Here is a 19833-nt window from a genome sequence, read left to right on the forward strand (position 1 = left end):
CGAATGGGATGTTCAAGAGTTCCCCCACCAACACACTGTGACCCGTTGCTACTTCAGATCCCCTACTTCTCCAGAGTTTTCTAGAATTTCAAATATATGGCTGTCATTCCTTTGTGTTTCAGAAACCATCTCTCTGTCTTCACCATGTAAGTCCTTCAAAAGGAACAGGAAACCAGATACCAAGAAACTGATACATTTGAACATATTTCTATGGAAAAACACACTTGTTACAATTGGCTCCCCAGACACATTTTAGTTATCTAATTGAGTTTACTGATTTACAATTAATGTGTCCTGGGATGGGATGGGGGTAGATGTAGTTGTAAGAGAGCCACACCAGGGATCCTTGTGGTGATGGAACAGTTCCATATCTTGACTGTGGTGGCAGATACACAAAATACACACATGCAAATGAGTACACCTGAGAAAATCTGATTAAGACTGAGAATTGTATCAGTGTTGATACCCTGATTGTGATAGTGTACCTGTAGTTTTGTGAAATGTTACCCTTTGCCCTGGGTAAAGGGTACATGGGATCTCTCCGTATTATTTTTTACAATAGCAAGTGAATCTACAATAATCTCAAAATAAAGTCTAATTAAAATGGGTTTAATGTTGTAGGCTCAGAGTATTTAGGAAGATAAAATTCATACATGCAACACAGAAGCAAACACACGTGTTCGCAAACAGTAGTCAAGGTTCATTCTGCCATAGTAGATACACACACATTTTTGCTACCAATTGGAGACAATTTTGTGTTTAGGTAAAGGATTGAATCTAAATTTGGTGTCATAAGGCACAGCCATCCTCTTTAGATCTCATACAAAGTAGACAATCATGACTATCATAATTTTCTTACCCTGGTGAATGTCCATGTTTAATGAAGAAAAATAATTGAAGGTTCATAATTCTATATTTGTACTGATTTTTATATTGAAGTGTTAAAAATATTATAAGGAAAATGTTAAAAAAGGTAATCCAAATCCATGTGTAAGGACTTGGAGGAAATAAGTTGCATGCTTTATGTGTTCCTACATTGTCTTACACTGTTCATCCTGTCTTAGTCTGTTCGGGCTGCTACGACAAAAATACCATAGACTGGGTGGCTTAAACAACAAAGGTTTATTTTTTAATGACCTGGAGGCTGGAAGTCCAAGATCAAGGCAGTGGAAGATTCAGTGTCTGGTGGGAGCCTGCTTCCTGGTTCATAGACAGCTGACCTCCTGCTGTGTCCTCACATGGCAGAAGGGGTCAGGGAGTTGTGTGGGGTCTTTTTAAATAAGGGCACTAATCCCATAATGAGGGCTTCATCCTTCATGACCTAATCCCCTACCAAAGGCCCCACCTCCGAATACCATCACACTGGGGATTAGGATTTCAATGTAGAATTTTAGGTGGACATGAACGTTTGGTTTATATGTAAGCATAGCATAATAACGTCTTATTCTTGTGTTATAGCAGAAAGCCTTCCATTTTTAGCTTCAGATAAAGAAAAGCATTTATAGATCATCCAGCTGTTCTGCTTTTTTAATCATACTGTAAATGTCTCATTGACTCAAAATGATTGGGAGTAAGATGTTTGATTAATAAAGTATTCTTGTTACTGAAAGTTAGTGAGCTTGTGTGAAACACAATGATTTCCAATTTCAAAGGACTCACATAAAGTACAATATATTTAACTCAATCACATAAAACTCATTGTGGAATGAGAGAAGGTAACATAAAATAGTTAACATGATACAAGAATAGTATGTATGTTTTTAATTGGGGGATTAAATTTTTTTTCATGATCTGGCAGGGTTTCAGAAATTTATTAATCACAGTAATTACTGTGATGACCAAAAAATTAGGAACATTACATTCTGCACATTAAAAAATTTAATGATCACAGATCATTGCTCTATGTCAGCTGTCATTTTCCCCCCTACAAATAGGATGTATTTAAATCATCTGCAATTTCTAAGGTCTTAACACTTTCAAATTTCTTCTTTAGATGAAGACATTGCTACAAAGATGATGCCAAGTCATAATTTTTGTAATGTTTCAGTTTTAAAATAATTTCAAACATAACCAGCATTAAAATTTCCTTCTTTTATGTTAAACTGATGAAGTGTCTACTACATGGTCGATGAATTTTTTTTCATAGACTCTATTCTGTAATCAAGCATTTTACCTCATGCCCAGTAACTTGGTCCTCTGGCAGAACAGCTGAGGTAATGCTAATGGAGACGAGAGTGGGAAACATCATCCGCCATGGGAGCAGTCTGTACAGCTGGGACAGAGAATTGTACCTCTTTCTTTACACACACTTGTCATTGTTTCCTTGATGGTTAGAATTAGGAAGCTTCTTACACCTTTGGGACAACTTTGTTCACCTCACCATTTGCCTAGTTGGAAGAAGTGTGCAGCCCAGCAGACACAATAGTCAATCAGACTTAAAACCAGAGGCACTGAACACCTCAGGGGTCTCCAAAAACACATGAAAATTTTTCATGTGTTCCTATGAATCACGAAAAGTTTCAGGAAATAGGTGCTGTACAGCATTTGCACTGAACAGAAAGTCCCCTAATGTTGTTAGAGTTCTAGATGCAGGTGATTTTTCTGCATAATTCACTGGGACTCCTATTCCATAATGAACTTTAAAACAAGAGTAATTGTAAGGAAAGCCACTACACTGGTAGTGAAAAATTTGTTTTTTGAAAAATTCATATTGCTTTATCAATCTTCATATTTTTAGCTTACTCATTAGTTATTTAATATCTTAGCAAAGTTGTTATTTTACCCATATTTAATATCTTAGCAAAGTTGTTATTTTATCTTCATTTTACCTAATAGTGTAAATGCAGTTGAGGCCGGCTCTAATTCGATTGCTATTTTAAAATACCTCAATATGCCACCTAACACATATATACACTTCTCTCAGTAGTCAGTTCTAATAGTCCTTCAAACGTATACTAATACACTGAGGCAGTTAATCTGCTGCTTGATTCACTTCTTTCTTCTGGCTGCTGAACCATCCTTTATTTAGTGAGCTGTCGCCTTAGGATGTCCTGTCTCAGGGGCTGGGGCGGGGGGGGCGGGGGGAAGACCTGATTCACCTGACTTCTGCCTCTACCACCCATTGGCAGAAACTGTTCACTCAAAGGTGTTTGCCACGTGGCATGTTAATTAATGTAGTAGCATCAGGAGCATGCCAAATTTTTGTAATCCTGTCTTTTACATGAATACATTTACAATTTTAGTTTTGTGTTGACAGTAAAAAGGCAGTTTTATTGTGGCAAGACTAACTGACATTTTCTTTTTTTTTTTAAAGATTTTATTTATTTATTTGAGAGAGACGAGAATGAGAGACAGAGAGCACGAGAGGGAAGAGGGTCAGAGGGAGAAGCAGACTCCCTGCTGAGCAGGAAGCCCGATGTGGGACTCGATCTCTGGACTCCGGGATCATGACCTGAGCCGAAGGCAGTTGCTTAACCAACTGAGCCACCCAGGTGCCCCCTAACTGACATTTTCAGCTCCAGGTAGCTCAAGGACCAGTGTGGTAGCACTTCAACAATTTTTGACTCAGCACTTAAAACCCCGCCACCGTGGAATATGCTACTGCAGGAGGTAATGAGCTCCCCCTTTATCAGAGATTTTCAAGCTTGTAAAAAAGATATGTAAATCAGATAACTTCACATTTATTTTCCCACTCAGTGACTATAGGCTTATTTGAAAATCACTGATTAATATGAATTTTTATCTAGCTCCTTTAAGGTCCATTGCATTCCAAAACCTGCAGAAAATTGAGCAACTCTTTGCTCTGGGTCTGAAAATATGCACCAGTCAAAATTACCTGGTTAGCACAAAACTTTCCTATTTTCTCTTTCATGATGACACAAGTGCTAATTTTTCCATTAATGCCAGCATAAAGCTGGTTTTTTTTTTTTTGTTTTTTTTTTGCTTGGGAGAACCTGGGGATGATTAGTTATATGCATAGTTTATTGGATAACTCTGTTATTTTGTTTGCCTCTTTAGTCTGCAGTAAATAACTTTCTTCCCTTTTTGTCTTGCTTTCCCATTTGGTTGTGCCCTTTCTTGTTTTGCTTACATGCCCCACATCTCATCTTGTCAGAGAGGGATTCAGCTTTTGAAGCTTACTGATCGTCAAAGGAACCTACTTAGCATGTTCTTGCATTTGGCCTGGATTTGGTTGTTGTCTAGGTGGTGTCTAGGCAGACGTATTACTCATACCTTCTGTGGAATGTTCTGAGTAGTATGTGAGTTTCCTGGCCTTTTTGGATTCTCTACAGAATGCTTGATGTTACATGTTAAAAATGATTTCTTGATACAGATAAAAATACACGGCTACAAAGTTTGTTAGGATGGAGTTAAGGTTTCTGAATTTGGATAAGTTTTGTAGTTTTACATACAAATTATTTCATTTTTCCTTTTTTTCTCCCAAGATATGTCATGGATGCAAAAGATAGGGAAAAGAATTGGTGACAGACATCTTACCACTGAAAGAGTGAATCAGGCCACAATCAAATGCCCTTCAGGTGGGACATGACACATAATCCACATACCTGCGCAAATCCTTTATTAAAGCAACAATCAAAATACAGGATGGAGCACATGGTTTTTTGTTTTGCTACTATAACAGCAACTTAAAAGTCATTTGTTTATATCTTTAAATTATTTTTTAAAAGTGAGCATTTATAGCTCACAAAATCAACAGTTTGAAATTTCTGCCCAGATAAAGTTTTTCATCTTATTTTCCAATTTTAACAAAGGACATCCAGAACTAGAGATATAGCAAGCCAAACATAAGTACAAGCAAGCATCTTCTTCGACCCTAATTCACTGTAAGCAGCTCTGTGGTATCTGACAGATACATTTGAAGGCTTTTATTACTGGTTAAATAAAATCAATTTATGCCAGAATATTCTTAGAACTATTTGTTTTCTATTTGTACATTCCCTAACACCTTCATTTTTGATTGTGGTATTCTAAGTATTAGTCCCCTTAAAATTGGTATCTCTAAAAAATCTCGAAGATCATTATCATCCTCAGATGATACTTTCTTGTATAGCAGACACACACTCAGTCCTTTGGAAAACATATTAAGCAATTCTGTTTTGATTTTCCCCCCACCATTGGTTTGTTTAATCCAAACTTGATTAATCACTGTAGAAACCCTTAAAAAGTCATTAGGAAAATGAACTTTGTTATCTACTGAGGGAGTTTTAAATGAATAAGTGAATGTCAAAATGACTAGTGTCTTGAAGGTATCAGGTGCTCAAAATATGTGTGCGAATATACAATGAGATTTGGTTGGTTGAAAGAGTACCAGTAAATTGGTTTAAAAAGCAAGAACAGAAACAGGGATTATAATCTTAAGGGAATGCCAACCTCTCTGTGAAGATAGGTACAGAATAGTAACTGAACTGTGCCGAGTATAAAATAGAGTATCGAAAGATAAGTTAAATGTCCCATTTTCTTCCCAAATGAAACACTGAGAGGAAGTCCCCTGTTAACAGAACCACAGGGGCTGCCATTAAAGGAGTTTTAGCACTGACAGAACACTGTATTTCAACCTGTGACTAAGAGGTGTCTGATTTGCCTTTCTAAAACCGCATCTCCAGTGGCTGGGATGGGCGTTTTTATAGTTAAGCTGATTTGTGTTGGCTGCACTACACCGAGAGGGTGCCTGCTCACAACATGCAAATACTCTTTGTGCCTTACGTTTTCTTTGTGTGCTAAAGAGCTGAGCAGATCCTAGATCACCGATAAATAACAATCTAAGTATTAGACTTCAAACATGTCATCAGTCCATTAAATAATTTACATAGCCATAGTTCAATGCAGTCTTTTCGTCAAATTGCTTATCTCACCTTTGCCCTTCAAATGGAAACATAAACAACACAGACTTCTACAGTTAAAAATGAAACAAACAATAAAAAAGGTAAAGGAAGGAAGGAGATTCCAGAATCCGTTGTGTGGGATGTTGGGCCTTTTAGCCTTACTTTTGGAAAAAAAAAAAAAAGGAATGCTCACAAGCGTCTGAGACAAATGGTTCCGGATGTAATGGCACAATAACGCTTGGGATGGGTGAGAACATTCAGATATTTTTAGAGCAATTTCTATACGTTATATGTCACATTTGGTTCCTAGAGATTTTAGTCAAGTATTAGTATTTCTTTTTGCCGAGTATGATATATAAAAAGATGAGAACAGTAGATGTGCCCTAAAGATATGAAAATATAATATATAAAACAAAACCATTATAAATTACATAGATTTTCAGTATAAAATTTTTTTTCCCCATTTAGAATAAATACCATCCAAGTTTACAGGTCATCAAAGTGAATTAAATATGCACACATATCTGAATCATTTTCAGAATTTCAAGGAAAAAAGTTGTTAGAGATATGACTCAGAAACCAGAAGCTGTTTGATATTGAGAATGACTACATAAGACCCAAAGGACATGGCTTGGGATTTAGTGTTAAGCTTTGCAGACTGCCCAAATGAGCCTGATGTGCATGCATTCACACGAGCACACACACACCTATAGCCATACTTCTATGCATTTCTATGAAGCTGAACAGTTTATCTTTGAAAAATCAGCTGAAAGTCCCGAGGTCTTTCTGCATTTTATATTCTAGAGGGAGAACGTTTCTCATTTCATAAAGAAGCTGTAAGATGGGATAGGAAGAGCACAGAATTTCAGGAAGGAGAAATCTCCATTGTAAGCCAACCTCCTTTTAGGTTGGCTATTATTATATCAAGAGCTTTTTGATGCCTCAGAAGGTAAAAGTTTGGAAAATCTATATAATAATCTCCCCAGTCTTAAGAAGCTAAAACCAATCTGGAACATTCTTTGGTCTATACATTTCTGCTCCTACTTCATAACAAATTTGCTGATTTTACATTTTTAAATCCTAATCAATGTCTAGATAGAACTGATGTCTTCTCCTGTAACTTCCATGTGGAAATCTGCACATGGGTCTGGGTGGAATGAGAACTGAACAGAAGGAGCAAAGTTTACACAATATCACAAAAAGAGCTTAAATCTCTGTTATTGTTTTGGGCAAACAGATCCACACGAAGAATTTGCTGACCTCCACAGCAAGTGGACAATGTTTATATTCTGAGAGTTGGAGGTAAAGCTGTTCTGCAACCCAAATACATAAAATCCTAGCCCAGAGAGCCCATCGGGAGTCATGGTTACTCCTGACTGCTGGACTACTAGTTGCTTTCTGTGACAACCCAAGACACTTCTAACTAGATGCCAGCAGTTCCTTCCTGGCTAAGTGATGTCTGACCAAACTCCAGGTCTTGTCAGATTGCCTTCCACACGAGTTATCTATGAATGAAGAGGCCCAGCAGGCCACCCCTAAAGCCAAACCCACTGCCCTCAGGCTGCAGAGCTAGACACATTCATCGTAAAATTGGAACCACAAAAGCAACCAATCTCCTGTATCCATTTTTGCTCCCAATGTTGTTTGTCTCTTGCAGTGGGGACCATGCCATCTTGGGAGATTACAAACTTTCTAGAAAGCAATAAATGTCTGAGCTAGAAGGGATCCTGTGACTCATCAGGCACAACCCCCATATTCTGCCGATGAAAAAGATGAAACCCTGGAGAGGGAAAAGGAGTTGTCCAAGGTCACTTATCCAGATAGTGACAGAGTGAAGACTACACATCTCGGTCTGCTCTCTCTCTTTACACCAACGTGGCCCGTATAACCTCCAATGTCATGACCCCATCTACTTGATGTGGCCACGACCCTTACGACAACTTTAAGGTTCTAAGTGAAAACGAAATACCACTCATTCTCAACCATGATTAAATTTCAACTACAGAAGTGGTCCTAATGATGTTTTGGGAGAGAAGATCCACAACTTGCTTAAAATGCTATGATTATTTGAAATTGATCCTCTTTGAGTAAGTCATGCAGCATAAACAATGTGAGCTGAACCCAGAGAGAAAAGTGAAAATCTGTTAAGTAACTGGAAAGAGAGCAAGCATGATGATATTGGTTTGTTTCTGTGAGAGAGTGAGACCATTTAGATGGTACTCAGAGCCCATCTAGTCTGCCCCCTCTGACAGATAAGGAAACTGAGACCCAGACCTGCCCAAAGCCAGGCAGCTGGTTATTGGCACAGTCAGGTTAGGTGTTGGCCTTTGCACAGACTGACTTTTTCTTCTTTCCACAACATCATTCAGTCTCGTGTATAACTGCTTTCTTGTGAGACTAAAAAATAATTCCACAATCTGGCATGAAATTTGATGACACAGTTCCCTAGGTCTTTGTTCTAACCTTTCATTCTCCCCTTCAAGACCAACGAGTTAGCTCTGTGGTTACAAAAGTGGACCTGGTTACACGGCTTCACAGATCTCTCTTTTGCTGCCCCAAATCCAGTGTTTGAGTCACCCAACAGCGTATGTCCCTGCAAGCCCTTCTGGGAAGCCAGTACTCTACAACCTGCAGGGATTCATTAGATGCCTCTGTCTTTGGAAGCAATACATTTTCCAGATAAAGAATCAGTTTCTGTTTGTAGGATGATGTTACTTAACCATAAAAAGAGCAGTTTTCACGGGTAATATGGGTATATTCAACCTTTTACAATCTCCCTCCATACTTCAGTTGAGCTCACCAAAAGGCTCTCAGAATTGGACAGGTAAACACATTTTTATTTGGCTATTAAAGTGCTATTCCTGGGCAAAGGTTTTTCTCAGTTTCACAACAGCAGCTTCATTGGAAACAAACAAAAAAAAAGTAATGTATGAAAATAGGCTTGGGAAGTGACAAAAATAATGAGCCTAGTGACTACTCTGGAACGTTACAACTGACTTGTAGATATCAGCCCTGGCACTAGTGACTGATACCAAAGCCTCGGAGGTACATGTTCAAGGGGAAAATAAGGACAAAGGCTAGGAGGGCTGAACTGGAGCGCGATTAGCATTACTATAACAGCAGCAGCTCCTCCATCTCAAAGGAACAGTGACAGGAAGAAAAACTGAGAAGAAAGTGCAACAAACCCATGTACGTGCATTTGCTATTGTAGCAGACCTATATATTTTTTTTTCTTAAGGAAAAGCAATGCAGTGTGCATTGGACAGGGCTCTTGACCTCAGAATATCTTACAGTAATATTCTCTTTGCCAAAAGGGCATCATCACCCATTAAGGTATTTGGCAGAGAAGAGCCTCTAAAATTCGTATCACGTGGACAGACGCCTTCTGTCCAGTATTATCAATTCTGCACCCTGATGTTTCTCACATCCTTTCTACTGGGGAAATTCCAGTCACATAATAAACTGCACTCAGGTGTTTCCCCTTTGAAAATGGCATCACTCCTACCTAAGGGATGAGAGTCTCCTGGTAAGGCTTAGCGGCAAGTGCGTACTACATCTGCACTACAAGGAGCAGCCCCTGATTTTCTTGATATGCATAGCTTTTCATAGTTGATATTAGACATGGCTTTCATAAATAATGCAGGTGTTTCTGTCATGCCCCACTGCTGGCTCTGTAGTTTCCAGGTGAGCTGGTGGCAGGACTCTATCCAATACCTCAACAGGTGTTGGCTCTTCAGATGTTAGCTCTGTGGATGTCATATCTGTAGAAGGCTCTGCAGTTTCTGGGGAATGTTCAGCGGACGGTTCTGTCTCCTCTTCATCTTTGACTTCAAACTGTACACCCTCTGTGTCATTCACGTGATCTTTTTTGGACTGCGGGTGCACAGACACCTTGATGGCAATTTGCTGGGGCTGCTCGTGCAGCGATGAGGCGTCCGAGTCTGCGGTGGGCGAGTCACTTCTCTTCAGAGAGTTTGGGATCGTGTAAACCTCATCCCTGTCTGAGGCCTCCTGGCCTTCTGGAGTATGCCGCACAAAATTCTGCCCCTGCTCCTCCAGCCCAACCACTTCCATGATTTCCTCCATGATAGTCCTACAGTTCATAATGAGGGGAGGCAGAGGCACACTCCTGGCAAGCTCTTCAATATAGCGGGCAAACTCCATGGTTTTGAACTGGGTGACTTTGGCAAGCTCTAGAGTTTTGGCTGAGGTGATGATGGGGATCCGCTTGGCAATCTCAAATGCCTTTTGCAGCTTCTCTGCACCTTCTGTCCTAAAGAACTCATTGATGGCTTTCTCGGTCTTCTTCAGGTGGCTGCTCATCATGCACAGGCGGGTGATGTTGAGGATCATGACGATGGTGAAGGCCACAAGGCAGACGACCATGTAGTAGACGCCCATGTCTCCAGAGGTAAAGATGACTCTCAGGGTCACCGTGTTGTTCACAGTGCCATGGACGTTAGAAGCAACACATGTGTATTTGCCTCGGTCTGAAAAAGACACCTTGGTGATGTTCAGGAGGCCGCTGTCGTGCATCTGCCATTTTCCTGTTGGAAGGAAGAGTGGAGAATTCAACCAAGGACATACGGGTCCCATCAAAGTGTCTACAAACTCTCACGTTACTAAAAACATCTCTTACTACTACAACTACTGCTTCTGTTACTACAAATGATAATGACAATAGACATTTACTGTGTGCCAGACAGTGACACATACTAACTCATTTCATCTTCACAACAACTCTGTGATGTAGGTACTAATACCAGCTCCATTTCACAGGATGAAGAAACTAAGGCACAGTTAGCTTAGACCACCTTCCCAAGGTCACCAGTTTGGAATGAGTAGAACTAGTAGATGAACTCAAGCTCAAAAGATTATACCTTTAATCCCCAAACCGTACTATGGAATTCCACAGCCTTGCGAGAAATAGGAAAAATAAACCATCTGGAAAATCCTGTGCTCTTATTAAAGAATTCCGTAAATGTAGCATCTGGTTTTCTAACCTGCCTGTGAGCATGACTCTGTTGGATATATGTTCACTGGGGAGTTTAATGCTTCTCAGAATATAAAGTATTTTAGGATCAATGTAAAATCTGGAGTAAGTCAATTAAATTATAATTGTTTACCTGGATTTTTCATATTTGAGGTTGGAGTTATGCTTGTATGACCTCAGTTAATTAAAAAATAACATGTCATTTATTTTGAGAATTTACAAGGAATTGTTAATAGTACTTAAAAGTTACAAGCTAATAATGCGGACATTCAGAGGCTGGGTATGAATTACTATCAATTTGTTTTAGCCTTGCAAATAAATTACAGACCCATCAAGTTGAAAAGAAGCCTCACATGATGGAGAATGCCTGTTGGTAAGTGCAGTTTCCTTCTCTGGCCCGGAAAGGATCTAGTGTTGCTCTGGCAATGAGGTTCTGAATCAGGAGAAGCTCTTTAGTTGGAATTGATTCTTAGTCTGCCTGCGTACCCACACGTCAGAAGGCCCCTGGGAAACATGATATGATGTTTGGCTTCTAGGTCTTGGGTCTGAGCCTTTCTGAAACCCTACTATCTCCCTATATTGTCCTACAGAGAAAGGAGGGTCCAGATCAGGCCCCTTGGAAGTTCTGAGGAGCAGGCAGGCAGATATTTCCCCATAAAAGCATTCCAGTTCCCTAAGCCAACTGGAGGAACCTCTCCTGAGAGATGGGATAATTTAACATGTAGTTTCCCTTTTCAGCATCTATTATTGACTTGTATTTTTTTGTTGTTGTTTCTTCCCCTTCTGACAGTGACTTTTCATTCTATTTAAAAGTCTGATATTTCTCAAAAGCAACAAGCAACATGTTCCCCTCCCCACCTCTTTTTTAAATTTGTGAGCACCTAAGTGATTATAGTCTCAAGGGACTATGAAAGGAGGCAACAGAGGGCCTTCTTTTTTCCAGCATCTTCTGCTCCAAGGAACATTCTTAAGAAAGCTAGACGGAGCAGCGAGGTGCCTTCTGGGGGCCTACAGTTTCTCCTCCACATTAGCCATGCTGGATCTGGCAGGACACCTCTCGTCGATGCTGTCCTATCCCTTTGCTTTCTGAAAGAACATCTGTGGAGAGTGGTTCCTGGTGTCCCTGAGTAACCCTTTTCTACCAATTCAGCCAGTGTATTTTCCCCAAGAGTAGAAAACACTGGTTTGGAAAATCTAGTGAATTTTCAATTTCTTGTGACTGTGTCTTAACTGACAAAGCTAAGCACCCAGTCTGTGAAACGGTGTCTCGTTCAGAGTGGGCTGGGGCAAGCCTTCCACCCCCTTCGTTCCCTCAACATGGATTTTGATACTTCAGCTGCGGATCTAGCCAAATATGGAAACAATCCGAGGCAAGGGAAATCATCCGTTGACTTTCTTAAAATTTACATGTTCATGAAAGTGGACGACAGCAGACATAGGAAAAAAGCTCTAGTTGATTGAAAGATTATGGATATGCAAGGTATTTGGTTCCAAAGAATTACAGACTATACTTGTAGTAGTTTCTCAAATTTACCTTCCTTCTTTTGTTGGAAAATATAACAGAGAACAGGATGGAAGAGGGTGAGGTGAGGTTATTTGTATGGGGAATGGTTAGGGTCAAATTGTCACCTCCTAACCACCCATGGCCACTCTTTTATGGAGGAATTACCTCCAAAGTAGTCAGAACCTAGGTGTAGGAGAAGGAAAGCAGACAAGAACACTAAACTAAGAAGGCAGGCATCCAATGGTACTATAAACAGCTTTCTCCTCATACTTACTAAGAATTACAGTGATAACTGTATTCTAATTGTTATGGGTCACAAGCAGGTCTTTGGTAGCCAACACACACACACACACACACACATGCTTCTAAAGACTACAGTGTCAGAAGAGCTAAGATACTAACCTCTAAAGTGATGTACATCTGTATCATTTTTTTTTAAAGGCTGATACTAAGACTATAGAGTTCCTCTCAGTCTCAGCTTGACCTTTGATTATTGGAAAATAAAGCTTTCTGCATGTTCTACTACCATTTGCAGCCCTGAAAACTAGGAAGATGGCACAAATTGCACTTTGAGGGTCCTCCCACATCTTTGGGCCCGGGCTCACGAAGAATCTCCACATGGAACCCAGCAGCTGGGATCATCCTGAGAACATTTTCTCTGCTGCACACTGCCATGCACCTCAGTCTATAAATACCTTGTCCTGAGACTCATTCTGGAAGGGTCCTGACTTTGGCTTTAACTTTAGTTAACAAAACAAAAATAACCCACAATGACTGTCACAGGAAACCATCAGGGCTATACATGGAGTGGGGATACAGTGCTGTTCTCGTGTATTTAAGATGGTAATTGAGTGGGAATGTCAAAGTTATGTGTTGAATTTTCATTAAGTTGCATCTCTTCAGCACAAATAAAAACCTAAAATGTCAGCAGCTGATGCCAAGTCGGTTCTACATGCAATGACTTTGGAGGAAAGAAAGAGGCGGATGTTTAACCATGACTTTCTGAATATATTACCAAAGATGATGTGCAAAATGTCTCTCTAGCACCCTTGCCAGTGGTTCACTTATTCAAGTGCTGCGCCTTGCTCAGATGGTGGCTCCTCCCTCGGAAAGCCCGTCCCCCACCTCCTCTGGTCCGGCTGTGGTCCTGTAAGGGGACCCTCACCTGAAGGCTTCATGCTAAAATACTGCCACATGCAGTAGGAGAAGGGCTGCTAGCGTCTGCTCTGCTGGAGACCAGAGTTTGCCCAGGAATCTGTCACAGTCTCCCCAAGAAACTCCAGGCACAAGAACCACACATGAAAATCTGCCACGTGCGAACAGAAGTAGTGTGATGACAATCTCTCCTTTGCAAAGAGAAAAGCTGACAGATGTTATTTCTTAGCTGTACTGCAGTGTGTATATTATACGGCACACACACAAAAAAGCTGACATTTTTAGAAGGGCAGTGATCTTTTTTTAATCTTGTTCACGCATTTAGTCAACAAATATTATTGAGTAAATTGCGTTTGCACCACGTTCCACGCTAGACTATGCAAATACAGAGACGAGTAAGACAAGATCCCCGACTGAGAAAACCATCCAGCCCAAGGTGGGCACAGACTGCTACAAACAACTATGGATCACTTGGCAAAGGCGCTGGCCCAGGGCAGTGGGACGGAGCACCAGCTTCTTAGTGAGGCATGGGGCACCAGGCCAGGGTGAGGGCGGGCTGGAGGGTGCAGGCAGGAAGGGGCTGCTGGGAGCCTACGGGTAAAAGGGGGAAGCCAGACAGTGCTGCTCCAGCCGACAAACCGACAAACAGTGTCTAACACCAAGAGAAGGGCTAGGGTGGAGACAGGGCTGAGAGGATTGCAGGGTCAGAATGTTAAAGAGCTTCGTATTTATCCTGTGGGAGAACAGGAACCCCTCACCCTGCAGGACTTCCCCCTGACAAGCCAGCCTTATTTCATTTCTTAGAGCTGCCACAGGACCTTCCCACATGCTTCCTCTCTGCCTGGAAAGCTCTCCTCCCTCCTCACTCCAAGCCCTTAACTCACACATTCTAAGCCCAGTTTAGATACCACCTCATGTCTCATCGTGCTCCCTGAGAAGGCCTTCTCTGACCCCCAATTAAACCAGTGCAGAAAATCATTAAGTCCAGAAGCAGATGCCAGGAAGCATGGGAAATTTAAAAAATAAGGAAGATATTTCAAATCAAAGGGAAAGAATATTGGGATAATTGACTATTCATTTAAAAGAAAATAAAGTTACACCCCTATTTTATGTGATACATAAACATAAATTCCAAGTATTCTGAAGATCTATAAAAGTATAAAATTAATAGAGGATATAAAAACATTTTTACAAACTGGGGCTAGGAAGGCCTTTTTAAGCATTTCAAGAATCCCAGAAACTGTAAAGGAAAACAGTGATGGATCAGATTTCTCTGAAATTAAAGTTTTTACACTACAAAATATATCATACTAAGTAAAATTAAAAGCAAATGACAGAGTGGAAGAAAACTCTATTTGGATATTTGACAATGCTGAATAAGTATAAAACATAAAGAACTCCTATAAATCAAAATAACCCAAAAGAAAAAAATGGGAAAAGGTATGAACAGGTAGGTCACAGAAAAAAGAAATACAAATAGTGTCTCACTATAAAAATCACTAATGATTACATTACAATGGAATTCAAAGAGATTAATTTTTTAAAAGGTAACTTTTTAAGCTTTCAGAATGCCAGGAAAAGCGGGGAGGCACAGATTAGACAGGATGCTGAGAGAATGGGGAAAGGGATGCTCAGACACACTGCGGGTGGGAGTTGGGCTGGTAAAACCTTTGGGAGGTTGATACGGAGACATCTGTCAAAAATTCAGAATGAACGTAATCTATGACCCACTTTTAGATTTCTTGAAACTCTTCAAATCAGACAAGCCTAAATTGACTGGAAAAATATTAATGAATGTAAGAAAATCAAGGTAACAACAACAACAAAAATTTCCTTTTCAAGATAGTTTTTCTCTGAGGAACATAGTTCCAGAGCTTTCCTCCCCTGCCAACATTCCCTGGGAGAAGCCATAACTTCGGTCCCAACCCAGGAAGGTGGCTGACCTGGTACCACTGTGCTCACTGTGGGGCACAAAAACATGCCAGGGGAAGTCGCTCTAGAAAGTACAATGTCATGTCACTACGACAGTGTCAGGTAGACTGTCCAGTAATGAGAGAAGCAGATCAATGGCATCGTATGGCTATGGTCAAACCTATAGGAGTTACTGTGGCTCAGTGTCTAGCCACTGGATGGCACCAGGTCAGAGCTATGGCTCATGCAACTTCTGACCACATTATTGCTGTAGAGAAATAAGCAGCATCCATATACCTTCTGGAACTAAAGAACCACAAAGAAAGTGAGAGCACAACCTACAAAGATACTGTTTAATTACAGTTTCCTTCAAAGACCATGTCCACTACAATCCTAAATTTCTTCAACTTTTCCTGAGGATCATGGAGCATTAGACATTAACAATTATGCCCAAATACTAAGCTCTTAGAATTTCCCCCAAATTACTTATTCGACGATAAGGATTTCTTTTTCTTTGGTGGTATCTTTCTGTGAATGTGGAAACAAGCTGATGTACGGTTTGTCTGTCTCCCCAATCAGTGGTATGAAAAGATTAAAGCTCTCTTCACAATCCCATTTAGATACGGAGGCTCTCAAGCCTTACATGCCCATGCTTTTTAAAGAGGAGGGTTCAACTGGCCAAAGTAAGTAGGTTACTTTCTTGAGACCAACTTTAAACATTTTTATGTGGTAAGAGTTCCAAGAAATGTTCATGCAAACATAAATGGAGTACAAGGTTCACTCAAATAAGTAACACGTTGAATCGACACTCTTTATAAGACCGAAATGCACGTGTGGGTAGGTGCCTAAAACATGTGGCACTTCTTGTCCAATATGTGAAATATAGACCGCTGAAGAGAAAGGATCCACACCTTTTTACAAAACATAATTGAAAAGAAATTTAGCACTGCATGGCTGCACCTGTTGCAGGGCTTCTGCAGTAGGTGACAGCTCCTTGAAGCCACGGCAAAGACTGGTTATAAACACTGTAGGCTGCGAGGGCTCTTGTGTGTGCCCACCCACCCCACCCCCCCGCCAATCCTCCCAAGAGACCTCTTCAGAGTATACCAGGGCAGCTCTAACAAGCTATTTCCTACATCATGTGGAGCAAAGGTGGCCCGGGATAATACGGGCTTAGCTCGGCTTTGAGTGCAGGAAGGTGGGGGTGGAAGGCTATTCTGTTCAGAGCCTGCAGTTTCGCTCTGCTTAAAGGTATAAATAATATCTGAAGAGGACCTACTGTCTTTTCATTTCCCGGCAAAGGAAACATCTGACCCTCTAGCTTAATTTGATCTGGTGATCTTCATTTGTTTTAAAAAACTGCCAAACGTGTAATTCCACGGAGGCTAGCAACAGTCTTTTCTGAGAAGAGCTGCAGGTGGTTTTCCGAAACAAGAGCACCCTACACTGGGTTCATATAAATAACTTCCATTTGGGGAATCTCAGCTGTCATCCTTATCTGAGATGGATCCGGAAGGGTCTTTTCACAGCTAAGACAAGCGCTCCGAACTCATCTCCCAAACAAAGCACAGCTCATTAAAGAAAAACTATCAATGGTGGTTGTTAGGTTGGCCCTTGATATGGCTCAGTGAACCAAAATAAATTAAACCACTTTTGAGGGAAAATACATAATGGGTTCAAACAACTGACCTGAAGATCTACTTTGGAATGATCCTTTAGTTGGCTGATCTAACCCAAAGAAGCTTCTTTGGGTTAGATCAGGGTTTCTCAACTTTGACACGACTCACATTTTGTGCCCAATAATTCTTTGTAGGGGTCTATCCTGTGCATTATAGGACACTTAGCAGCATTCCTTCCTTCTGCCCACCAGATGCCAGTAGCATCATCTCCCCCTTCCCCTCCTCCCCCAAGTTATGACAACTGAAAAATATCTCCAGATTTTGCCAAATGGCCTTGGGTGGAAAACAGGTCCCCGCTGAGAACCACTGGGTTAGGCAAATGTAAAGTTTATCTTGTGCATCATACGCTTAGTAATCTGCACATCTACTGCCTTCTCAGAGATAGAAGCGTTATTGGCTATCAATGGGCCCATTGTACCCAAGAGTGATGTTGGGGCAAGGGGAGGCCTCTGATGGAGGAGAGGGTTTCAAACCTATCATAGCAGTCATGACATTGTTTTGAAATTTCCAATAACTTTTAAGGGACATAAAATTTTTTTATATCAATTACGTGTTTAAGGCTGAGAAACTGAGCTAGAGGATAAGAAATCACCCAGAAAATTATTTCCTGTTTTTTCAAAAAACACACTGGATTATGAAACAGAGATGTAAGTACTTGGATTCTATGCCTGTGACAACACAGGGCAGTATTACCAATGACAGTGACAGCAGGTGCCCTTTATGGACAGCTTGGTGTGCTCCAGATAACTATCCGAAACATTTCATACACAATAGTTTATTCAAGCCTCTTGGCCCCACCTGCTAGTAAAAAAGGATGGTCTCTATTTTACAGATACAAAAAACTGTGGCTCAGGGAAGTTGAAGCACTTGCTCAAAGAAAGGCTCTTTGTGATGCTTCTGAATTTCCTACTATATATTTGTAATCGCATCAATCTTGTTTTAGGCCTTTGAGAAGCTGATTTTTCATCTCAGATATTTAATCTACCAAAAGAAGAATTCAGCAATCACATTTCCAGAAGTTAATGCACTACTTCGTGCCAATCTTAGAGGCAAAGGATAATTTACCTTGAAGGTGGGGATGGATCTCCTTCTATCTACATGTAGTAGGGAGGTCAGACGCTTTGGTCTGCAAACTGGGCTGGCACAGCGTCTAGTCCCTTGCAGAGTAGTTAATAAGCATTTCACAGTCTACTCAAAAAATTTGAAAAGTTGGGGCGCCTGGGTGGCTCAGTCGTTAAGCGTCTGCCTTCGGCTCAGGTCCTGATCCTGGGATTGAGCCCCGCATTGGGCTCCCTGCTCGGCGGGGAGTCTGCTTCTCCCTCTCCCACTCCCCCTGCTTGTATTCCCTCTCTTGCTCCTTCTCTCTCTCTGTCAAATAAATAAATAAAATCTTTAAAAAAAATTTGAAAAGTGGAGATACCATGGAGTGACGTGAAGTAAATGCAAAATTTATAACCATGAATTCCAGTTGTGACAACTGTGAACTCTGTGCAGTTCAGCTCAGTTTACTCTGTGCAGGTTTACTTTCAAAGCTCGTTCTATCGTTCTTAATTATTTTTGGTGAAAGAATGCGGCAAGGGATGGAGAACAAGCCCACGGGAAAGTCTCAAACCTAACTTGAAGGAAGACTTTCAAACGTAATCGCTAACAAGCCAGACATGTTTACCAAGGCCAAGGCCAGCTGAGTTTCTTGAAATGCTTGTCATTTGTCATCTGATAAAGGTGCTAATAATGTGCATTTCCATGGCTTAAAGTTGGGGCAAGAAGGCATGGCACAAATACACTGGGTAATTCGTACCTGAAATAACTGGGACTTCTTTCATAATACCTGCTGACAACTATCTATTTCTAACTCACCTCTAGCAGAAGGAAAATGGAAAACAGTGCAGTGTGTGGCCATTTGTGGTTATGCATGGTACTCGAATTCTGAGTTATTTCTGTAATGTGGTTGGTGGACCACCCCCAACATGTCCTTCGGTGAACTACCAAAAAAAAAAAAAAAAGAAAGAAAAGAAAGTCCTCCTCCAGAAAGAGATTCCACATTAGCCTCTCCTGATCCTGCAGACTCAAGTAACAAGCACCAGGGAGGCAAGGCAAAGCAGCTGCCGCTCCGGCCAGTGACAGGAGACAGTCCCATTCTTTCTAGGACTGGCAGCGAGCTCACTTCTTCAGCATAACCAAGAAATGAAACTGTTCCTTTCCACACTAATGGTGGTGTGCTCCTGGATTCTGATGACGTGCGTGTGCGTGTGCATGCTCACGCATGCCATGTGCACACATCCTAACACTGTGACTGTGATGTGGGTGATCACCATGCACTTTCCATCCTGGAAGGCTTCTCTCCTTCGCCCCGTCTGGGTTAGATGCTCTTCAGCGGTTTTTGCATACCAAGGCCTAGAGGGTGAGCAGATGCTGGTCAGGCAGAAAGGGAAAATACACACTTGGTTGGCCACACTCTGGTTGTGTAATATCCTCTCTATTCACCTGGTTCCTCATCTGTAGGCATGAGGATTAGTAACATCTACCCGTCATGCTTACTGTAAGGATTAGAAATAATATCTGAAACTTGGTACAGGGGGCTTAATCAATGGTGGGGATTGTTAATGAAAATTGCTTTAATTTTGTTAGTTTGGTTTTCACAGTAGTCTATTGTATCTAAGTAATGTTCTGGGATATTAGCATCATTTTTCATACTATATTCAATTACCTTTTTGTTGAGTTATAAATGAAACACTGCTCCATTTAAAC

General features: G+C 40.9%; 1 protein-coding gene across 6 annotated transcripts in view; it reads right to left on the reverse strand.

Annotated features, from left to right (window-relative positions):
• Nucleotides 1-4564: 4564 nt before the first annotated feature.
• The window catches only part of MFAP3L (microfibril associated protein 3 like), a 39760-nt gene continuing 24491 nt past the window's right edge, over nt 4565-19833 (reverse strand). For all 6 annotated transcript variants that reach the window (XM_027598702.1, XM_027598699.1, XM_027598700.1 and 3 more), the window contains one exon: nt 4565-10390. In XM_027598702.1, coding sequence (XP_027454503.1) covers nt 9459-10379 — 921 coding nt within the window. In that variant the 5' untranslated portion in view covers nt 10380-10390 and the 3' untranslated portion in view covers nt 4565-9458. The remainder of the gene's footprint in view (nt 10391-19833) is intronic.

Source organism: Zalophus californianus, chromosome 2 (genome assembly GCF_009762305.2).
Source record: "Zalophus californianus isolate mZalCal1 chromosome 2, mZalCal1.pri.v2, whole genome shotgun sequence".
In the NCBI taxonomy this organism is placed as follows: Eukaryota; Metazoa; Chordata; class Mammalia; order Carnivora; family Otariidae; genus Zalophus; species Zalophus californianus.